This window comes from Cololabis saira, chromosome 8 (genome assembly GCF_033807715.1).
Source record: "Cololabis saira isolate AMF1-May2022 chromosome 8, fColSai1.1, whole genome shotgun sequence".
Lineage (NCBI taxonomy): Eukaryota > Metazoa > Chordata > Actinopteri > Beloniformes > Belonidae > Cololabis > Cololabis saira.
The window spans coordinates 35,215,228-35,237,207 of record NC_084594.1 but is presented as its reverse complement, the minus strand read 5'-3'; the positions used below and the strand labels follow the sequence as shown (position 1 = coordinate 35,237,207).

Below are 21,980 nucleotides of genomic sequence, written 5' to 3'. Positions count from 1 at the left end.
ATGACTTTGCTTGATCAGCCTATTACATTGGAGGAAATAGCGGCTGCGATTCAAAACCTCCCTTCTGGCAAGGCCCCTGGCCCTGACGGCTACACAGCCGAGTTTTATAAAGTCTATGCAGAGGAACTTTCCCCACTATTATTGGATATGTATAACGAGGCTAAAGACAGGGGCAGCCTACCGCCCACTCTATCTGTCGCTGTCATATCCCTAATACTTAAAAAGGATAAGGACCCTCTTGACTGTAAAAACTACAGACCAATTAGTCTGATTGGGTGCGATACTAAAATTTTAGCTAAAATCCTTGCAGCCCGTCTCACCAAAGTGATCACCACATTGGTACACCCAGATCAAGTGGGCTTTATACGCTCCCGGAGCTCAGCTGACAACTTCAGACGTTTAATTAATATAATGTGGTCCTCAGGTAGCGAACTCTCCCCTGCAGCTGCTCTTTCCATTGATGCGCAGAAAGCTTTTGACAGGGTAGAGTGGCAGTTTCTGTTCTACACCCTAGAATCCTTTGGCTTCGGCACTGAATTCCTGGGATGGATAAAGCTTTTGTACACTCAACCCAGAGCATCAGTTCTGACTAACAGCACTCTCTCTCAACCATTTGAACTCGGCAGGGGCACAAGACAGGGATGCCCGCTCAGCCCTCTTCTCTTCGCATTAGCACTCGAGCCCCTCGCTGCAGCTTTACGCAAAGACCCTAACTTCCCTGGCATTCAGATAGGTGATTCCTCACACAAATTAATGATGTATGCAGACGACACATTAGTCTTTATAACTGAACCTGAACGCTCTCTTCCATGTCTACTTTCTACTATTGACCGTTTCTCTAAATTGTCAGGATACAAGGTGAATTGGGAGAAATCTGAAGCACTCCCTCTTTCGGATTACTGCCCCAAGAATCTGTTCACACCTGGAAATTTTATATGGCCCACTGAAGGCATTAAATATCTGGGTCTTATCTTCCCTCCGCAGCTATCTGATCTGGTACGTGTCAACATCGAACCTCTACTAGAAAAATTAAAAATCAACATAGAGCGGTGGAGTCCTCTCCATCTCTCCTTATGGGGTAAAGCTAACGTCATCAAAATGAACTGTGTAACAAAATTTAATTATCTATTGCAATCACTTCCAATCCACATTCCCCTCAAGTATTTTAAACAATTTGATAGATTATGTAACGTCTTTCTCTGGAGTGGCAAACGCCCCAGGCTGAACTTGAAGAAGCTACAGAGACCCGTGGATCAGGGGGGTCTGGGTATTCCGAACCTTTTCCTATACCACCTGGCCTTTGGCCTACGACACTTGCTTCACTGGTCGTTACCACCAGAGCGTGCCCCTCCCTGGTTCACCATAGAGAGTTCCCTGTGTAAACCACTTCAACCTATTCATTTGGTTACAACTAAATTGCCAGTTAAAGAACAGACTCATCCAATTTTGTCTCATATGCAATGGCTATGGAGGAGGGTTGCAGGTATATGTAATTTTGACCCACACCGTCACCTCGCCGCATCCATATGGCTAAACCCCAAGCTGTGTATTGGGAACTCACCTGTGTTTTGGAAACTATGGCATGACAGAGGAATTAAGGTGCTGGGGGACTTGTACCAGGGTGGCACTTTTGTGTCTTTTGAAAACCTGAAGGAGTCTTTCACATTACCTCAGCATCAGTTTTGGCGTTATCTACAAATTAGGCATCTCTTTGTCCAAACATTTGGTTCCCCCTCTACACCACCCATCACTGCGGGCGCCCTCTCTGACATGATTAAGCTGTTTGGATTGGGGCATGAGGCATCGCGTTTCTACTCAATGCTCTTACACCGCTCAAATAATTCAATCATTGCTCTCAAAACAGTGTGGGAAAATGATCTGACCATAAAATTTACAGAGGAGGCATGGAATCGGCTGTTAAGGAATGTCAAAAAGATGTCCAGAGATCTTAAAACCAGGCTTATCCAATTCAAGATTCTGAATAGGGTCTACTGGACACCCTCTAAATTACATAGGGTTAAGCTGAGGGACAACCCTCTTTGTTGGAGATGCCGGGTGACAGAGGGCACTCTGCTGCACATGCTATGGGACTGCCCTAAAATTCAGAAATTTTGGATAGAAATTAGCACTCAAATTGAACATATTGTAAACTACAAAATCCCCTTCTCCCCAAATCTAATTATCTTGGGTGACTCTTCATCTCTCCATGGCGTCTGCCCTTCAGATGCGGAGTGGATCCAAACAGTCCTTATGCTGGGGCGCAAACTAATCATGTGTGAATGGAAGGCCTCAGAGGCTCCCTCTGTCAGTCTCTGGTCTAGCCAGATCGGTCACTTGGCAGCTCTGGAAAAGCTGACGTTCAGACTTATGAACAATGTAGACCTATATATGTCTAAATGGAATAAGTGGATAACCTATATTGAGAGATTAGACAGAAGTCCAATTCATACATAACCTTGTGTACCATTGCCATATATGTTAACCATCTCAATTGTATTTATTTTATCTATTTTTTTATTATCTTTTTCTTTTTTTTTTTTTTTTTTTTTTTTTTAATTTATTTATTTATTTTTTTTTAATCTGTTTTACTTTTATTTTTTTTATTTTTTTTTTTGCTTGTTTTCACATATTCCTAACTCAATTATAATCTTTCTTCATTATATCTTTCATTGGATTTAGAATTGAGCTGATGTAATTTCCTAAGGGGTTGCTCTTTCTGTTAGTGTGATGTTGTTCCTTGCTGTTTGTCTTGATGAAAAATGATAATAAAACTATGAATCTCAAAAAAAAAAAAAAGATATTCAAGAAACAAAAGGCAGATGAGGAGAGAAGAGATGAAAAAGTACAGAAAGAATTGAATGACATCAAAGAAAAAGATGAAGTACATCTTAAAGAAATGGAAAGAGGAGAGAACAAAAAGAAAGAAACGGTGGTGAAGAAGAAAAGTTGGTTCAGCCAGATTTTCAAAAAGTCCAGCAGAGAGAAGGCTGCTGGGAACCAGTAGCTCAGCGACTTCACCTCCTCTCCTCCTCCTCTCCAAACTCTTTTCCCCAACATCTCTTTTGTTCCCGTGTGTTCCCTTTATGGGATTCTTCCAAAGAAATGATGTTAAAGAAACATACTCATCTCAGTTCAACTGTTGTTTCATGTGTAACAAATTCGTTAGTTACACATTTTAAAGTTTTTATCCTCAAACATTTATCCTTCTACTATATTGCCATTTCAACATATTTAGATGAACTGCATCACCACTTGTTTTACACATTAAATACATTTCAACATCTAGGAAAAATAAATCCTCTCCATCTGAATCATAACATATATATATTTATATATATATATATACTGTGTATATACAGTATATATATATATATATCTGCTGGAGCCTATTCCAGCTAATTACAGGCGATAGGCAAGGGTTCACCCTGGACACCCTGTTTTTGTGTAGGCTATTTGTTCAAAAGTATATGAAAAGGAATTTAACTCTATGGTGTGAACCTCTGAGTAAGGTCATTTCCATTGTACCGTATTTGTCCAGACTCCTGGGAGTGACTGGCTGCCTTCTTCAACATGTGAAACACTGTAACTCTGATCATACCAGACTTTTTTCTATGAAAAGGGGTTTGAGGGGGAGGAGAAGAGCAGAAACAGTTTTGAGAAAAGGGTGACAGGATTGGTAGATAGAGAATGAGATGAGGGACACATAAAATAGCAACCTTAAATACTCCCAAAAATAGACACACACACACAAAAAAGACTCAAAATAGGTGAATTATGTTCTCCATCGAAGATGCCCCATTTCCTTCCCCCAAGACACACACGCACACACGGACGCACACACCTTTTAGTCACTGGATCCTGAAATGATGGTTTGTGCTACAAGGTGGGATTTAGACTTAAGTGCTGGCCGATCAATTGAACTGTAATGGTACCTTAGTGCCAAGACCATTCTCTGAACTCTGCAGTCGATACCACAGCCAAGTAACGGTCCTGAATTCAGACTTTTACTCACATCTGTCTTTCTTCCCTTTTGGTCATGTTCATCCAGCAAAGCATTTTTGAATTGTTTTGTTGTTGTTTTATTTAAAGAAATGCATTGGAGGAGGTAGAAGGGTATAAGGCTAATTTTGGTAACATTCTCACCGTTGCCCCAGAGAAATATTTACAGGAACATCATTAAACGTGGTGCTTTAAATGTTATCTTTTTTATTTATAAGGTGACAAAGTAAGATTTGTGATAATTGTGATAAGCTTGCAGTTTGTGGGTTACTAACATTGTAAAAGAGAGAAAACTGCAGAAAAAGACAAAGGAAATGTCTCCACAATGATAAAGTGAGTAAATGAGAGAAAATAACTAGATGGAGGAATGGATACGACAAAAATGAGATAGAAAAGGATGAAAAAACAAGAGGCAGAAAAACAATCTGAATACAGGAGACCAAATAAATCAAAGAAGCTATTCCTTATGAATAATACATTGTCCAAGTGTGCTTATTGTCTCTGTGTAATTTAGTACATTTGTTTATGGTCACACACCAGCTCTACCAAGCAACCCAAGAAGAAATGGCAAACAGCAAAATGATGTAATGGTTTAGTGCTGGAAGCAGTCAAAAAGCTGCCCATTACACACCATAACTGAACGTTAACGCTGTAAATTTGGGCAGAAATCTAAAAATGCTTCACATGTGACTACACTTGCCTTTGTGATATGCCACTTAATTTTTTAACATATTTTCGCCTTTAGGAGATGTGCTTTGTTTTACACTGTTACAATTTGTGTCTGCTTGTTCTGTGTCTCGGCAGAGAAAATCCGTGAAGTGAGATACTGGTGTGATGCTTGTGTGGTCTTCAGTCTCATTGCCTTTCCTTTCTTTTTCACAATTACACTAAGATAAATTAAAGAGCATTCTCTCTATCTATATAATGCATTTCTTCTTCTGCTATATTTTTTTAGGGTAGTTTTAAATTTCATATTAAACCATTACTATTCAGCCCAGTAAAGTATTCTCAAGAAAACTTGTCGATGTACAGGTACACTTACACAACAAACAGGTTACACTGACGTTATCAAGTAATAGTACAGTTCCAATTCTTCACAGTCCTGGTGTAGAGGAACTTCCTGTCCTGCCTTGAAAAGTGATATCTCTCCAAAAGAGACATCTTTGTGCCAGTGACAGCCTCATCATGCAGAAAGTATTTTATTTCTGATGCAAAGTAAACCTACTTATTGATGCGGCAGATGAGGTCAACGACTGCAAATGCACAAGTAATTTGAAATTTGGTGTGTGTGTGTGTGTGCACGTGTAAGTGTTTGGGATGGTGTGTGGGTGCTCATAGAGGGTCAGCAGATGATGGCGTTTGGATGCAGGGCACACAGATGTATATTTGTGGCCCAGGTAGGTTTGCCTTTTTGCATGTCAATGACCCTCCATTGTCAGTCCAATCATGATAAGAAATGACAAACTTTACCCCTCCAACCCCCAGAGACACACAGTGAAAGAGATGGAGGGGATTCAAATTCAAATTCAAAAAATACTTCATTAATCCCCTAAGGGAAATTAATTAATGGTGGTATAAAAGAAAGTTTAATTTTAGAAGGGAGTGACACTTGATGTTTTCTGCATATCTGTGCCCTATTTATTAATGTGTGCCTATTTGAATGTCCTTATTGCTGCCAAATCCAATGACCCTAACCAACATTATACATAATGCCCAGCTGAGACCCAAATATATAAAAAAAAAGGAAACATGTTAGGTACCATAAATGACCTGTGGAGGAAGTGAATGTAAACTAGTGCATTGAGATGTGAGTTAGTTAAATTAGACTTTTAGTGGGCGTAGGTGCAGTGTCATTGGAAGAAATTACATTTTCAACTGTTTCTTTATAGAATCTTTTGAAAATGCAGCTCTAACATATATACTGTATGTGAAATCGAGTACAGGTGACAACATTGCTCCTACTTATGGATTTAGTCCCAGGAATCCCAATGAACTTCATCTAGGGACCACACACATACAAACACACGTGCATAAGCACACACAGACGCACAAGCACAACTGTGCTGCTCTGAGTGTATCAGAGAACAAATCTGATAAAAATGGCACAACCTTTAAAAAGAAAACAATAAATAGACTTCTCTGCTACCATGCAGCATGCGCTAATCACTTCTCACACCACATGCATACTACCACATACTGTATTAGAATGAAACACCTCAGGCACACAAATACACTAATTAGTTTATTGTACAACAACTTGAAAGTACACATGTGATTCTAAGATTCAGAAATGTGTGAATGTTGGGTGTAAGGGTACCGAAATTAATCAAAGTTGTGTTCCACATTCTTTGCAGAGACATAAGCTGTGTGGTCGTCATGCATTAGCACATGCCCAATATACGCCTCAGTAAACACACTATCTTTCCACTTCTTCTGCTGTTTATTTTTTAAATCTTCACAGAGAAAAACTTCTCTCTTCTCTTGAACCTGTGTCACCTTTGCTTTCTGAGATTATTTTATTTTGTAACAGTGAGAAGCCCAAGACCTTAACTTGATCTCACTACATTTCCCATCTTAGTTTCTCAGATCTGTGGCCCTTGCTGTTAGATTATTTTCCACTAGGGGGAAGTGACACTTCACAAATAGCTTAACTGAGTTTGTCTTGGTTCCAGTTTCTCAGGAATTGTCCCTGGATATTAGTGGATTATGAATAATAATGAAGGTTTCAGGAAGGGAGAACATTTTGTTAATAAAATGTTGCGTTGTCTTTCAACACACACATGCGAACGCCTGTGCGCACACACAGACAGACAGACAGACACACACACATACATATATATATATATATATATATATATATATATATATATATATATATATATATATATATATATATATATATATATATATATATATATATATATATATATATATATATATATATACACACACACACATATATATATATATATATATATATATAGTACATATATATATATATATATATATATATATATAAATAGTATATATGTATATATTTGGATGTTTTTGTAAGGATAAACCCTCATTGAAGGGCACTGCTGAGCAACCCAAGGGCACTCCTCACTGACTGGGCATCTTTGTATGTCCTTTCTCCAGTGGTTTCATCTGTTTGAGCCAAGGAAAGGAGGGAGAAGAAGGAGAAGAAAGAAGAAGGAGGAAATTTGAGCTGCAAGTGAATGCATCCATGGCTTGTACACCGTGAGAAGGTGCAACGTGAAAGAGTGCTCAAAGGAGACAGACAACCAACAGGTGAGATTGCATCATATATAGATTCAGCTAATGGCTGTTTTACTTAGCTGACTTTTATTTCCTTTATTTCCCCAACAAACTTCTGAAAGCTCCACAATTCCAAAGGATTTTAACATAAACGAGAAAATGACATTTTCAAAGTCCAGTGTTGTATTGAATATTTCTTAAATTTTGTGATATCACACATTTTAATCAACTTATAAAGAACACCATCCAGTTAAAGCACTGATCAATTGTTAGCTGTAACCATGTTGTAATAATTTGTAGCTGAGGTATGTCGCTTTTACCACACTCTAAACTCAAAAAGTCAGCTCTTTTGTGTGAAGAAAAATGAAACAGTTGATATTAATGACACCACATATCATAAAAGAATACTACTGCTGATTGTTGAACTGGAGCTATTATTACAGTGCAATATGTGTATGGTGGAAGACGATTTTACTGTGTAGTCTGTTCAGTCTGCTTGTATTTCTTTCTCTTTTGACCTCAACAGATCAGCTTTGACATTGCTTCTGTTTGTTCAAAAAGGTACACATTTTCTGTTTTTCTCTAACTTCTTCTTATGCCCTGGTGCCACACCTTCAACTTCTCTTTCTTTGCACCCTTTTTCTGTCCTCAGGATGAAACTGTGGAGAAGGTCGGCTTGGCCTTGGCAGGTGGCCTTCCTTGTTGCCTTGGTGATGCTCTGGGTTGACCCGGTGTCTTCTGGCAACCGTAATCATCAGGGACCAACAGGTACACCGGTTCTTGCTCTGAACCCCCTTCCAACACAGTGAAAGGTTAATTACACTGCACTTCAGAGGTATAACACATGCTTCCCGAGCCTGATACTGACTGAGTTGCCTGAAGCAGGGGGCTATGTGGCCACACTTTGCTCCACTCCTCTGTCTGACAGAATCTAGACAAATCCTCAATGTCCCTGCAGACACACTTCTGTTTGAATGATCCGGTCCATACAGAGACCTAAGTTGTCAGGAGCTATCAACACAAGTGGATCAAATGAAGAAGAACTGATCTATTCAGTTGCAAAACTTCGGTACGTCAGAGCCGATGATGGCAAGCAGCTGGGCACTTTGTGTTTTTTCCTTCTATAAGCAATTCATGCCATAGAAGTGGGCATGGAATTGTGACTTTAATCCTCAGGCTTATAATCATCCAGGTCTACATTAATATGCATAGCCCATAGGCCCCTTTCAACTAAAACACTCTTCCCTTATTCCTCAAAAGAAATCCATGGACAAAGAAGCCACAGCCTGCTCTGGCTTAATTCAGGCCTTCAAAGCTCCATTTTTTATATTCAGCTTCTATAAGTCGTGGAGAAAAAGCCAAATCTTAGCCAAAAATGACAAACTCAAACGTATTCATATTTCACTGAGGAGGACAACAGGGACAGTTGTGCTGAGTTTCCGCATCTTGTGCCAGTCTTGTCCCTTCCTCACAACTTACGTCAATTTCCTTAATTACCTCTCAAGTTTCTCTCCTCTTACTGGTCTTGTTTGGAAGGGTGACCTTTATGTGCCAAAGAAAACTATCACTCACTGAAAAGCAGTCGGTACCATGAATGATGGTTTTAGTTTGCTTTTAACAGAAAGAAGGCTGCCTGCTTTTGGCAGGGACACAACTAATTGCAGCCCCCATAAATTGTGAAGGTCAGCATGGGTGCCTGTTCTCGTGTCACTTCATTCTCGCTGCGTAACAAGATATCTTGCTCCCAAACCAAGCAATGCTTTTTATTTTATTTTTTTTTACTCTAATTGGTGGAAGTTTAAGACCTTTCTGCTGTGAGTACAAATAAGACGCAAACACATTGCAGTTTGAAGCCAAAAAATAATTGGGTGTATGCTATGCCTTGCAGACATATTTTCAGTGGTTTCTTTTTAAGCACATTTACTGCTGTTTAGTTGGTTAATCAGTGAGATGTGCTTGTGTTTGACATGTGCTGGGATTGTGCCAGCAGCTGCCACATGATGGCTCTGTAGGTCCAGAAATTCTCCACTCCAGTATGTGTCTCACTTTATTTAATCTAAATACAACAAACTAAATGCTGTTCTTCGGGGCAATATGACAACACTTAAAAAAAACAAACAAAAACAAATTAGTAATTGAAGGAGTTATGCTACAGTATGCAGATATAGTTCTATTATGTTGAGGATGAATCCCCTAATTCTGCTTGCTAGTATGTCTTACTACTTCTCAGTAATCCAATGATTTACTTGGCAAGTGTTGTACAAAGTGTCAAAAGCTCTCTTTTTTCTACATGTCAGTGTATGTAGCTTTTCAACAAATTGTCACGCATCATTTCACAGGACTAAATAGTCCCAGTAGGTTCCTTTCTATTAATTTCCACTGCTGTTATTTAAGTTGACACAGGAAGGGGCCAACCCCTCTCCTCTCTATGTGAAACATTTGGCACACAATAAGGATCAACTAATGCACATTTACTGATTTTACTGCTGTTTGACCTCCCACAAATACAAGAAAGATGTTCAAAAAACTTGTTGTAAAACATTAAGAAAGAAAAATGTAAACACACTCATCTCTTATGTTATTCATTCAGCAACACGGAGCAATTTATCAGCAAGTCAAGCAAGAACATGCATTCCATAGGCCATTAAATAAATTGCATTAATTCTAAGCATGTTTGAATCACAAGTTTTCTTCCTGCAAACTACTTCTGTATGAAAACCACCATATAGCTAATGCTGAGGTTCTCATATGCATTGTTCTCTTATATAAATGCTTAAAATGACATTTTAAAATTGTGACCAATCTTTCCAGAACTTATATATATTATAATATATATTATTATATATAATAATATGAAATATATGACATTTTATCATAGCGTCTTATAGTATCCTTCACAAACCAAACAATCTGGGGCAGTTATGAATCTGGTACTGCAGTGTTAATGGCCCGTGAACAAATACTTGTTTCCTTCATGGAACCCCAGTTCCGTCAATGGTTCTTAAGTCTCTTAAAACTTTGACCTTCTTTGTTTTGTTGTACATTATGAATAACGTTTAATTTAATTGATTGATTTGTGTTTAAAATGTCCCTGTCACATTGCCTGCTTGATATAAGCAAGCTTGCTGCAAAGTTTGAGGCCCATGTGCCTGCATATCTACAGTATCTGATGCAAGCAGCACATCATCTCGAATGATCCAGTGTTTGTGAGAAATAAATATAGAGCTGGCAAGGTCAAGTGAGCAGATTTTATTGGAGAGAAATTTGTTGCACGGTAGCACTCATGGTACCAGCAAATCCGTAATGATCATTAGCATAAATCTGGGTGAGGCCTAATGCAAGAGTCTGTTAAACACTGATAATGTCAGAGGGATTGATGGGCTGTGCAAAAGCAAGGTAAGGAGGAGAACAAGCAAGGAAGGGAAACGAATGAAGCCTTAAAGAAGGGCAAATTAAAACAGAAGGATAGAAGGAATCAAGGAATGTGAAGTAAACCTTGTAGCATGCTGACTGATAACTGATAATTATGGTCTTTCTCACTTAAAGCTGCTTGACTGAGCTGCATGTACCTTGCTTTTTACAGCAGTGGACAGACAACAACTTCTGAATAAATTGTACATTACTCCTGCTTGCTGCCTGACTGTGTTTGTCAGAATAAATCAACTGGCTGGCTAACCCGCTAGTTGAAGATAGCTTGAATAGCCAGCTATTGTTACCACCCTCCAACACACCACCTTCCACCCGGCCTCCCTCCTGCTTGCCGCAGGAATAGAAGCATTTAGCCATGCTTGGAAAGTCTTTTCATCTTAGCGCGTTAGGCTCGATTACACTGAGATGGCCATAACAGAATGCTTTAAAGGCAACACTAAGACATTAGATACACTGTTATGTTGTGTATATAGCTGGAAGCTGCCTTCTCAGTACACAAATCTTTAGTAGATGAAGGGTGAGAGGCAGCAGCGCAGTAAAATCAGGCTGGTAGGGAATGTAAAACTGTGGGGGCTCACAGTTGAGCTAAACTATTTCTCTTTTGTCTGAGACTTGTTTGCTTTGCCCAATGTCAGTTCACACTTCTTGGTTTGGCTGCTGTTCAGCTTTATTCTTTATAGTTATACGAACTTGTAAATGCCCCAAAATGTTACTTTCAAGACAACTTCCAAGCATAATTTATTGTGAATCTCTTCGTTTCTGAACATTGCTCTAAATTAATAAAATTAAATCCAACTTGCAAACCTTTTGGCTGTAAAAACTGTCTGGCCCCTGACCTAAGTTTATTGATTAAACATGTTGGATTTCAATCATGGCAATATCTTGAGAAGGCGCAGTGCTTACAGGCTCTCAAACACATCAGGGCATACATTCATGCATAATTGCATTAATTAATTCGTACATGCACTGACTTGCCTACCATCTCAGATCATATTTTTCAGCAACCAGTTTAGTAATTTGACCTTTTCACGCCATTTTCATGCAATAAGATTAAGCTTCTCTGTACATGTACATCTACATCTAATAAAATGTCAGCTGCCCCTTATAAAAGGACAAAGAAAGGGAAAAAAACCCTGATGTGTGTATCTACATTTCAGACTAAAAACAGTTTTTTCTCATAAAGTTACCTCCATTCTCTTTTATCGCCAACATTTTATTGCTTTTATTATTGAAAACCACGCATTATTTCATGCATTTTGATATGTGCAAAAAGAACACTATGTTATAAAACATATTGTACATCATTTTATTCCTGTTGATATTAGTTATACAATGCAACAAACTTGCTCCAGGATCCATAAAATAAGTTTTCTTTTCTGTATTCAGCACCTGGTACAGCTCCCTGATGAAAGCTACATTGGCAACATTTGAAAGACAGTGAAGTTATTTTGAGTGTCCTTTTTAACTGGCCATGAAAGACAGCCTTTGGAAAGTATTTTCCTGAAGAGCACCTTGGGCTCTTTTTCTTTTCATTAAGCTGCATCTGTACACCAAAAGAAAACCCAGTGGATGCTCTCTCTCTGCTGTCTTCAGTAAATAAATGAAATCCCTCTCAAAGATGCACATTGGTTGTTCTCATATCTTACACCTGCCCGAATCTACCTCATTTGCATTAATACATGCTTTGTTAAGATTTTAATTAGGGTACAAGCCACAGGCAGACACACACATGCACACACACACGCCCGCAAAAGATGCATAAATTGAATTTAGGCAGGTTTATCATTCACAGTTAACGATTCTCTAACGCCTTAACAATTTAAAATACACACAGCCTCTGCCCTGTCCTGATGCAGGCATTAAAGAAAGGAGATCAGTGCACCTTCTGACCTCATTATGTCAGTAAAAGGCAAGCCACCCTTTGTTCTCTTGGCTGGTTGTGACACTACTTTTCCTCCACCTGTTTGGCTCCCTCGTTTCTTTTTTTCTTACTAACAAGCTGTCTATTGTGTAAGATGGGGTCAGCAGATTGAGCAGTCTTATCTAGTTACAGTTCTGTAATAGCATTGACATAAATTATCAGTAATTATCAGGAGGGATTTAATAGAGTAAGTTGATTGTGCTTGAATTAGGCTTTACTTTTCTGTTTTTACATTGTGACTTGATGATTTAGTTTTGGCAATTACTGTTGCAATTATAGCTATGCTGATAGTTGTATAGTTGTCCTATTGAGTTATTCTCTCATTTATTTTATTCAATTCTTATTTTTTTTCTTTGAGTGTTAGCAGTAAATGGAGGCTTTCTGTGTGTGTCAATCTGGCAGCCGCTCCAGCTTCTGAGAAGTTAGAGACAGAAGTGGGGGAAATAAAAGTGGAGAGATGATAGTGGAGGGGTGCCCTCATAGAGCCAGGGATCATGGATGAGACTCTCCAGAGAGAAGAACAAACAAACTTTAAATCTGAAAGGATGACCTGCAGAAAAGGAATCCTCTACGTACTGTAAATGTTTTTTTGTGTGCATTGTATTTGGACACACTTTTGTGTCTGTCTGCAAAGCTCATTCAGCTAAGTGTGAAAAGTTTCAGTCTGGTTAAAGTCACGTACATAAATGAAATCTGGGCTTATAGTGCAGTATAACAAAGGTTTTTCCAGGGTTATAAAGAGGCTTAGGTTGCTGGTAATGTCACCAGCAGGGTTTGCTGTGCTCCAGAAACAGTGCCAGCGACTCAGAAGTGCACAACAAGTTTTAAGAGGGAAGACAATGCAGCTGGAATCCAATCAGAAGAGATTAGATTCACAAAACATTTTATCCAACAGTTGGTGCCTATGATGGGCACAAAGGGGGGGGGGGTTATTTAATGTACTGAAAGAAATGTAACTTTAACACAGACATCAGAGTTGTGAGCATTGACTTACAACATATTTACACATTATACTTGCAGGATTGTAATGCTTGCTGTCACTGTTTGTTGTTCGGAAACACTGCTGCTATTATAAAGGATGACAAAAGGCATGGAAACAATAGCGGATCGCCTGAAGACGTGAATAGCCTAAAATACACATTTTCTAACCACTACTCTTAACAGAAAAAATTATAATCATATCATTCAAGAATTTGCCTGACATTTGCACAGGTTAACAACTTTAAACTTATAAATGAACAGTGGAAAACTGTAATGTGGGTATCTGACAGGATTAATTATTGTTACTTGTGTCCTGGATAGCTCATTGGGGAGAGTGGGCATCATTTACAGAGGCTGTTGCTCTCATGCAGGAAGTGCTGGGTCGAATCCTGGTCTGTGGCTTTTTCTTGTGTGTTCCCCCCTCTCTCTATACCCATTTCCTGTCCACTTCCTTACCACTTAAAAAAAAATAAATGAATGTTACTCTTTTTTTGTTACACACATCTCATCAATATTTATACAGTATGAACATTACTGGACCAAAGAGGACTTGGCAACAAGTCAAGATTAGATATAAAACATTTTGCAGACTGGTAAGCATCTGGAAAAAATGTTGACTACAATGTACAAATGACTTGTATTGACTTTGAAGGTGCCTGCTCACAGATTTCATCCCCATATTTATTTTAACCATTGCCACTGTCTGTGTCCCACGCATAGAAACTGCCCCCTCAGACATTGTACATCATTCCACAACTGAATATGCAACATAATCACACATTTCTTTCTGACTGGTTAACATTAATCCAATGAGTATTATTCAAAGGCATATAGACTATTGGCACATTTCCACACTAAGGTTAATATGAGTTGTATTAATGGTGGAATGACTGAAATAAATTCTTCAATTAAAAAAAATCTATGTGGGCGGGGAATGTTATGAAGATGTGCATACATTCTTTTAATGCCAAATACACTCTTATGATGGTGCATCCCTGGCTGCATTTAGCACCACTTGCGACATGGCAAGCGCTCCGCTCAGTGCGGTGCTCAATTTTGGGACCCAGTAGTCTGCACAGTTAGCGGATGGCATCCCCAGAAAAGCGACAGCGCCCATGAAGGTAATTGTCAGGAAAAGCCAGCTGGTCAAACCAGTCCCGAAACACTCCTTCTCATCTGAAAGCCCTTCTCTATACAAGTTCTTCATCATTGACAATGTAATTCAAAAATGGGCAAAGATTTGATTGAATACTGGACAAAACACGTTGGTTTCTGATCGGCGTGACCCCTCACTGAACAAATAAGACCAGGCTTAACCAGGCTTAGCCTGGCTATTAGCCTGGTCGGGAGCAGGCTAACAGAAAATGATATATCACCACGATAACATATGTGCTACTGCTTTTGTGAAACCGAATCCAGGCTTAATTCAGCCAGGATATCTGGAAAATCCAGGTTTAACCCACTATCCTGGTTTTGTGAAACAGCTCTCTGGGTCCTACTCAGCCTCACCTTGACACATAAATGGCAGATGTATTAAGGTTAGAATGTACACAGCTACATACAAGACCTGTAAACTCTTTTTAGAATATAATGTGAAGACTGCAACCCTGCTCAACAAGCACAGCCCCAGTGGAAGAGCCAGACTTATCAGTTTGAAATGAACTGATGCTGCAGAAAGTACTGTACAGTCACAGTTATATCACATATACTTTAAGACCACCTGAGTAGAATGCTTCCCATTACATTTGCTATGAGTTCAGCATGACCTTCTGTTAAAATTACTGTGAGGAAAATGTTATAATTAAACAGACCAAGGTCCCAAGGGAATTGTTAGGATAACCAGGTAAGATAAGTGAGTGACTGTATTGGAGATGTCTCATAAAAAGTAATTATCCTAATATAAATAATAGCTTTGTTTTATACACAGGAATCACAAACATTTAAATACAACGTTAAATGCAAGTATGTGCTAAAGCACATATCGGCAGGCTGACATTTGGAACATAAATGAAGATACTGACTGGGATACTGGGTTCTGTCAAAGATTCATAGTCATTTAAGTTTATCCAAGTAGAGAGGGGCTTTCTTTACACTGCTTTTTCATAAAATATGCATGTCTGCTTTGATCAAGTAGTTCACTTTGTCTGCAAAAAGTGAAAAGACATTAGATTTTCCCATGTCCTTGTGTTTAAGTTTTGTCTTGACTTCCCTTGTTCCCATCTGCCCTGATCGTTTGCACCTATGTCGTATGAAGCCCCTCTTTGTTTATCTTGTCTTATCTTTCCCTTGGTCCTGGCCGATCCGTACTGTTCTCCCCTCCATGGGCCCGATTTACTAAGATCCTAAATAAAGAGTACTAAATTGCGTGTGCACTGAAAAAGTTTGCGCGTGCTGTTGTTGTGTGTTTTGCGGGTGATCAACTAAGATTGCGTGCGCAATTGATAACAGGTGCAAACCTCAGTATTTAAATGAGGTGTTGCACGTCTTACGGTTTGCGGCGCAAACTTTGCGCCATGGAGAGTGGATGGAAAGCAGGATATAGTCGCAAGCGCAAAAAATGAAATTTGACGAGTTAGAGTTATAGAGATATTAGTGGAAGAGGCAAATTGTTGTGCCGTATTCAGCACCCCTGCCGTGAAAAGCACCCCCTCGTATATTCAATGATAAGTAGACCAAGAAAAAAAACAACACACTGACACTTCAATATATTTATATATACACACTCACACAAACACATACTTAGGAGTTTATATTATATATATTTACAAATATTATGGAAGACAACACAGTAAGCAGGCTATTAATTAATGACATCAATAACCATTTACCCGATTTTTTTTTTTTTACCCGAATCCATGAGCGCATTTAAACATGAATCATTAACACAAAACTGGACGCTAAACAGAACATGGACAACAGAACATGAACAGAACACGGAATGAGAATATCATTTTTGTCAGACGAGGGGGTGCTTTTCACGCCAGGGGTGCTGAATACGGCACAACACCAGGGTATGACTGCAGAACAAGTATAGGCGCACAATGAGAAACACTTTTTTCTCCATGAAAACACGTGATTTATTTATTATCACGAATAAAAAAATGAATGTGCCTCCTGTGGCAACCTTTTGCTGAATAATACTCATTTTAACATTCAAATAAAATATTTCTCCTTTTGCATGTGGAGATTAGCACCTTCCTTTCGAACGTATTAAATACAGACGCAATCACAATCCACGCAAAAACTTTCAGGCTTGGTAAATCTCATTGCGCGTGGTAAATGGACAAATTTGCATCTTCCCCTCCCAGGATTTAGCGATTTCTGGTGGGTACGCCCCATATTGATTATTCATCAGGGCAAAAGTACTAAATGAACAGCGTGTGCTATTTTGCGCATTTGAGAGACGCAGTCCTCTTTGCACGCTGTTAGTAGATCAGCTGGCACTTTGGTTTGCGGGTGCTGTCAAGTTTGCACACGTTTTTACACACGCAAACCTTTAGTAAATCGGGCCCCATGTGTCATGTCATGTTTTTGGTTTTGTCAAGTTTAAGCTCGTGTTTTTTTTATAGTTCCTGATCAGCAGGGCTTTAAGTCAATTAAATCAAGTTTCTTGGAACTCCTGCCGCCTCCGTCTCCTGTATCTGTGTCCTTCTCATCTACGCCTTGATAGAACAGATCAGCCAGCATGGACCCAGCGGGAGAGACCATTACTCTGCATGAGTACTTCCGCCGGGAGGCGGCAAAAACAATGCCACATTGGCCAAAGGAAGAGCAGTCCCTTTCTGGGGAATGCATCTGGCTCTTGGCAGGCCCAAGAGCGTACAGGCTATAGGCTAAAATGGCGACAACGTCAGAGCCAACAATCCCCTCCTGTCCCCATTCCAGAGGTGATCCCGGACGCACCCCACCGTATTCCTTTCCCGAGGAGGTCCCGGATGCGCCCCAACCCATCTCTGTTCCACTGCCTGCACCAGAGCCGGTGCCAAGGCCCCTGCCCCAGAGCCTGTGCCAAGGCCCCTGCCCTGGACTCTTCCACAGCCCCAGCCAAGGACTCTGCCCCTGCTCCATCCCCAACGTCTCTATTTGCACATTTTGCTTTATGATTTAGGCCATATATAAAAGATATTTTATGCATCAGGTCATGAGCAGGCCCGGCCAAGGACTGCCCAGAGCCAAGACCCTGTGAACTCTGTGTGTCCTGGGCTGTTGTCTGACCCAACCTGTTCTGGGTTTTGTTTGTTGGGGGGATGTTCCTGCACAGTTTTGTCATGGTTTTTGTATTTATTTTGAAATCCCATGTTCTTGTGTTTAAGTTTTGTTCTGACTTCCCTTGTTCCTTTCTGAAGTTGAAGCAATTCAGATTAAAAGAAACCCTCCGCCAGACCTTTATTGGTGTAATATGACAGCAAGACCTGAATCGACTCGTGTTCAAATGTACTCATAGCAAAATGTTCTCTCCTACTATAGGGCTGTTTTTTTTTTGGCCCCGTAAAGGTTCCTGAAGCCCACATTATGGGGTTGTTCCTGGTAATGGAAACACGCCCAAATGGCCCAGCCCTGAAAAATTGACCTGGAACTCTCGCTCAGGCCAGCTGACAGTCTTGCCTGGGACCCGGACAAAATAATCTAAGATGGGCCCCCCCTGCGCCCAGATCTCTCCTTCTCCCTCTTCCTCTCCTCTCCTCTCCCTCTGCTCTTCAGGTTTTTATACAAGCTAATGGACGTTAGCATTAGAGCTAGCCAGTTAGGTTAAGTTACAAGGTTGGTAAACGTTGGCTGCGCTGTTTCTTACCTTGCTCTACGCTGACTTTATTAATTCCAGCTTCACCGTCACCACTCTTTTTAAAATATTTGTGTAGAGAATCTCTGAGGCCTCTATTTTCTTCTTCTCTTCTTCTCTTTTCTCTTCTTTTCTGAGCACCGGACTTGTGCTGACCGGACATTTTGACCATTCTAATGGTTGAATTAAATGATAACTTCAAATTTTGATCAGCGGCCAAACCATTTTTGTGTTGGGGGTTCTTGACCACAAGGACAATTAGGAAGAAAACAAATAACAAGCTTTTATTTAACTCAAATACTACATATTTTTTCCACAATTGTTTGTTTTTTTTTTTTTTTCAGTTCGGGGCCCCCCCCCCTACCCTGGACCCGGGACAACAGACCCGTTTGTCCCCGCCTATCGGCGGACGTGCTCCCGCTAGAGGAAACGCCTCAAATCTGTTTATTTAGTCATCCCTGTAGTGCAACCACAAACCATTGTGTCTGTGTCTCTCCTCTCTCTCTTCTTCACTCTCTCTCTCTGTTCTTTCTTTTCCTGGTTTCCCTCCTATAGGGGAGATTTTTCTTGCCACTGCTTGGGTTAAGGTTTTTCTCCCACTAGGGGATTTTTACCTGCCATTTTTTATGTAATAATTGCTTGGGGGTCACGCTCCAGGTCTATAGACTTCTTTTTTGTAATAGATTGCTATAGTGCCAGTAACAATTATGTTTGGAGAGGCACAGGAATGTTTTTTTTAAAGTGATTATATTATAAAGAAAAAAAAAAATAAGGACATTTAAGGGAAAATACTAATACGGGAGGACGGCGAGAAAGAGGGGTAAAATACGGTAGTTTCCCAGCCAAAACGGGAGACTTGACGGGTATGATCATCACTAAAAACAGTCATAATGCTCGGGCCTTATTTACTACAGTTGACAGTCTAACAAACCTTCCTTGTGTCAGTGGCAACTGAATTGCATTTCACCATGGCCTGCAATGACTTTGCCAAATTCTTCACAGACAAAACCCAAAATAGATACACTGGTACTTTTCAAAACTTAATCATATTTTACCTACGGATTTTATCTGATTTTCATCTATTTTTCTTATTTATTATTTCTTTACATTTTAAATCATGCTCTTTATTTATGTTTTAATGTCTTTGTAATGTTGTGTGTATTTTTGAACAAATACACAAAAACATGGTGTCCAGGGTGGACCCCTGCCTCTCGTCTCTAATGAGCTGGGATAGGCTCCAGCAGACCCCCGTGACCCTGCAAAGGATAAAGCGGGTATAGAAAATGGTTGGTTGGTCTTTGTAAAGCACTTCCAATCACCTTGTTGTTGAACTATGCAATAGAAATAAACTTGCCTTGGACTGCTCCCAGCCAACCCGTACTGTTCTCTCTGCCATCTGTCATGTCATTGTTAAGTTTAGGTTCTTGTTTTTTTTTGTAGTCCCTGCTCAGCAATGATTTTTGTTCAATAAACCACATTTTTGAGAATATTTCCGCATCGGTCTCCAGCAACTGGGTCCAACTAATCCACACTGTGACATCTTTTTCTGTCTCTCACAGTATCGTATCAGGTGAAGGAGGGGACATGTGAGGTGGTGGCTGTCCATCGCTGCTGCAATAAAAACAAAATTGAGGAGCGTTCGCAAACTGTCAAGTGTTCCTGTTTCCCAGGGCAAGTTGCTGGCACCACCAGATCCAGACCCTCTTGTGTGGAAGGTAAATGTATAATTAACACACACATATACTGTGTGCACCCCATTGCACTAGCCTGTCATGTTCTTTCCTGCGGGTGGTGAGCCTACTTGAAGGCGGGCCCACGCCGCGGTTTCAGGCTGAGCGAGCTCCAACCCCAGGCCTGGCTCCAGGGAGGGCCCTGGTGACGCCAATCCGGGCGATGTAATGGTCCCTGATTTTTAATTTCCATGATTAGCTTGTGAAATTTGGTCTGGGTAGCAGTCGTGGCAGGGTGCCTCGACGACCCAATCCATGGACCAAAACCCTTGCAGTAGGGACATGGAATGTCACCTCGCTGGAGGGGAAAGAGCCGGAGCATGTGCGGGCGGTTGAGAGATACCGTCTAGAGATAGTCTGGCTCACCTCCACACATAGCTTGGGCTCTGGAACCCAGCTCCTTGAAAGGGACTGGACCCTCCATTTCTCTGCATTTGCTGAGGGTGAGAGGTGGCAAGCTTGTGTGGGCTTCTTTTTAGCACCCCAGCTCAGCCACAATGTGTTGGGACTTTACCCCAGTGAACGAGAGTGGCACTTCCTTGCGCCTTGGGGTTGGGAAAAGTTGTCTCACTGTTATTTGCGCCTACGGGTCGAACAGCAGTATGGAGTACCCGGCCTTCTTGGAGTCCCTGGGAGGGGTACTTGACAGTGCTCCAACTGGAGGACTCCAACTCCGTTGCTACTGGGGGGACTTCAACGCTCACGTGGGATTGACAGTGATACCTGGAGGGGTGTGATTGGGAGGAGCGGCCTCCCCGATCTGAACCCGAGTGATGCTCTGTTATTGGACTTCTGTGACAGTCACATTTTGTCCATAACGAACACCATGTTAGTTATGGACGAACACCATGATCATGTGTGGTGAGGGTGAGGTAGTTTGTAAACTCCACAGTGGCAGGGCACTGGGCCCTGAGTCTCTGGATGTCGTGGGGCTGTCTTGCTTGACTCTACAACATTGCATGGAAGAAGGGGACAGTGCAAACCGGGGTGGTGGCCCATGTTTTTAAAAAGAGGGGCTGGATAATGTGTTCCAACTATAGGGGGGTCACACAGCCTCCCCGGGAAAGTCTATGCCAGGGTACTGGAGAGGAGAATAGGGCCGATAGTCGAACCTCGGATTCAAGATGAACAATGCGGTTTTCAACCTGGTCGTGGAACACTGGATCAGCTCTATACCCGCCGCAGGGTGTTGTAGGGTTCATGGGAATTTGCCCAACCAGTCCACATGTGCTTTGTGGATCTGGACAAGGCATTTGACTGTGTCCCTCGTGCCATTCTGTGGGGGCAGCTCAGTGAGTATGGAGTCCATGGTCCTCTGTTAAGGGCTCTTCTGTCTCTGTATGATCGGAGCAGAAGTTTGGTTCACATTTTATTAATTATTATTTTATTAATTGTATTAGCCATTATTTATTTATTTGCAAATGTCCATTTTCATATTGACAATAGGGATACTGGACATACCCTGTTCTATTCCATTAGAAAGTGAACAGTATACATAACTGTGAGAAAAGTGGCCTGACTCATAAGCACAAGGAGAAAGGCCCGATGCATGTAAAACCTGACAGGTGTTCTGCAAACCTGTATATAATATGGGTTTTTCTTAATAAATCGCTGCTGCTCAATAATTTCCCGATCCTGGGATCAATAAAGTCTTATCTTAAATTGATTAGCAGGCTCTTTATTATCTTAGAACTTGTGTGAATGTTTGATGAGTTTAAAGTGTTATTTATACCAAAATAGAAAAAAAAAAACCATTTAGGACCACTGAGTCCACAGAACTCTGTTCGCACAAACACACTTTAACTGTATCTGTGTCTGCTGACTGACAGGCAAAATCTGGAGTGTTGTTTTCACAGAGTTTTGTTACATTAGTTTGTGTGCT

At 40.5% G+C, this 21,980-nt stretch overlaps 1 protein-coding gene across 1 annotated transcript in view; it reads left to right on the top strand.

Annotated features, from left to right (window-relative positions):
• Nucleotides 1-21,980, top strand: part of tafa4b (TAFA chemokine like family member 4b) — a 46,811-nt gene that overhangs the window by 11,155 nt on the left and 13,676 nt on the right. Inside the window, exons 2-4 of the mRNA XM_061728677.1 lie at nucleotides 7,138-7,290; nucleotides 7,910-8,025; nucleotides 19,928-20,083. Coding sequence (XP_061584661.1) covers nucleotides 7,911-8,025; nucleotides 19,928-20,083 — 271 coding nt within the window. The 5' untranslated portion in view covers nucleotides 7,138-7,290; nucleotide 7,910. The remainder of the gene's footprint in view (nucleotides 1-7,137; nucleotides 7,291-7,909; nucleotides 8,026-19,927; nucleotides 20,084-21,980) is intronic.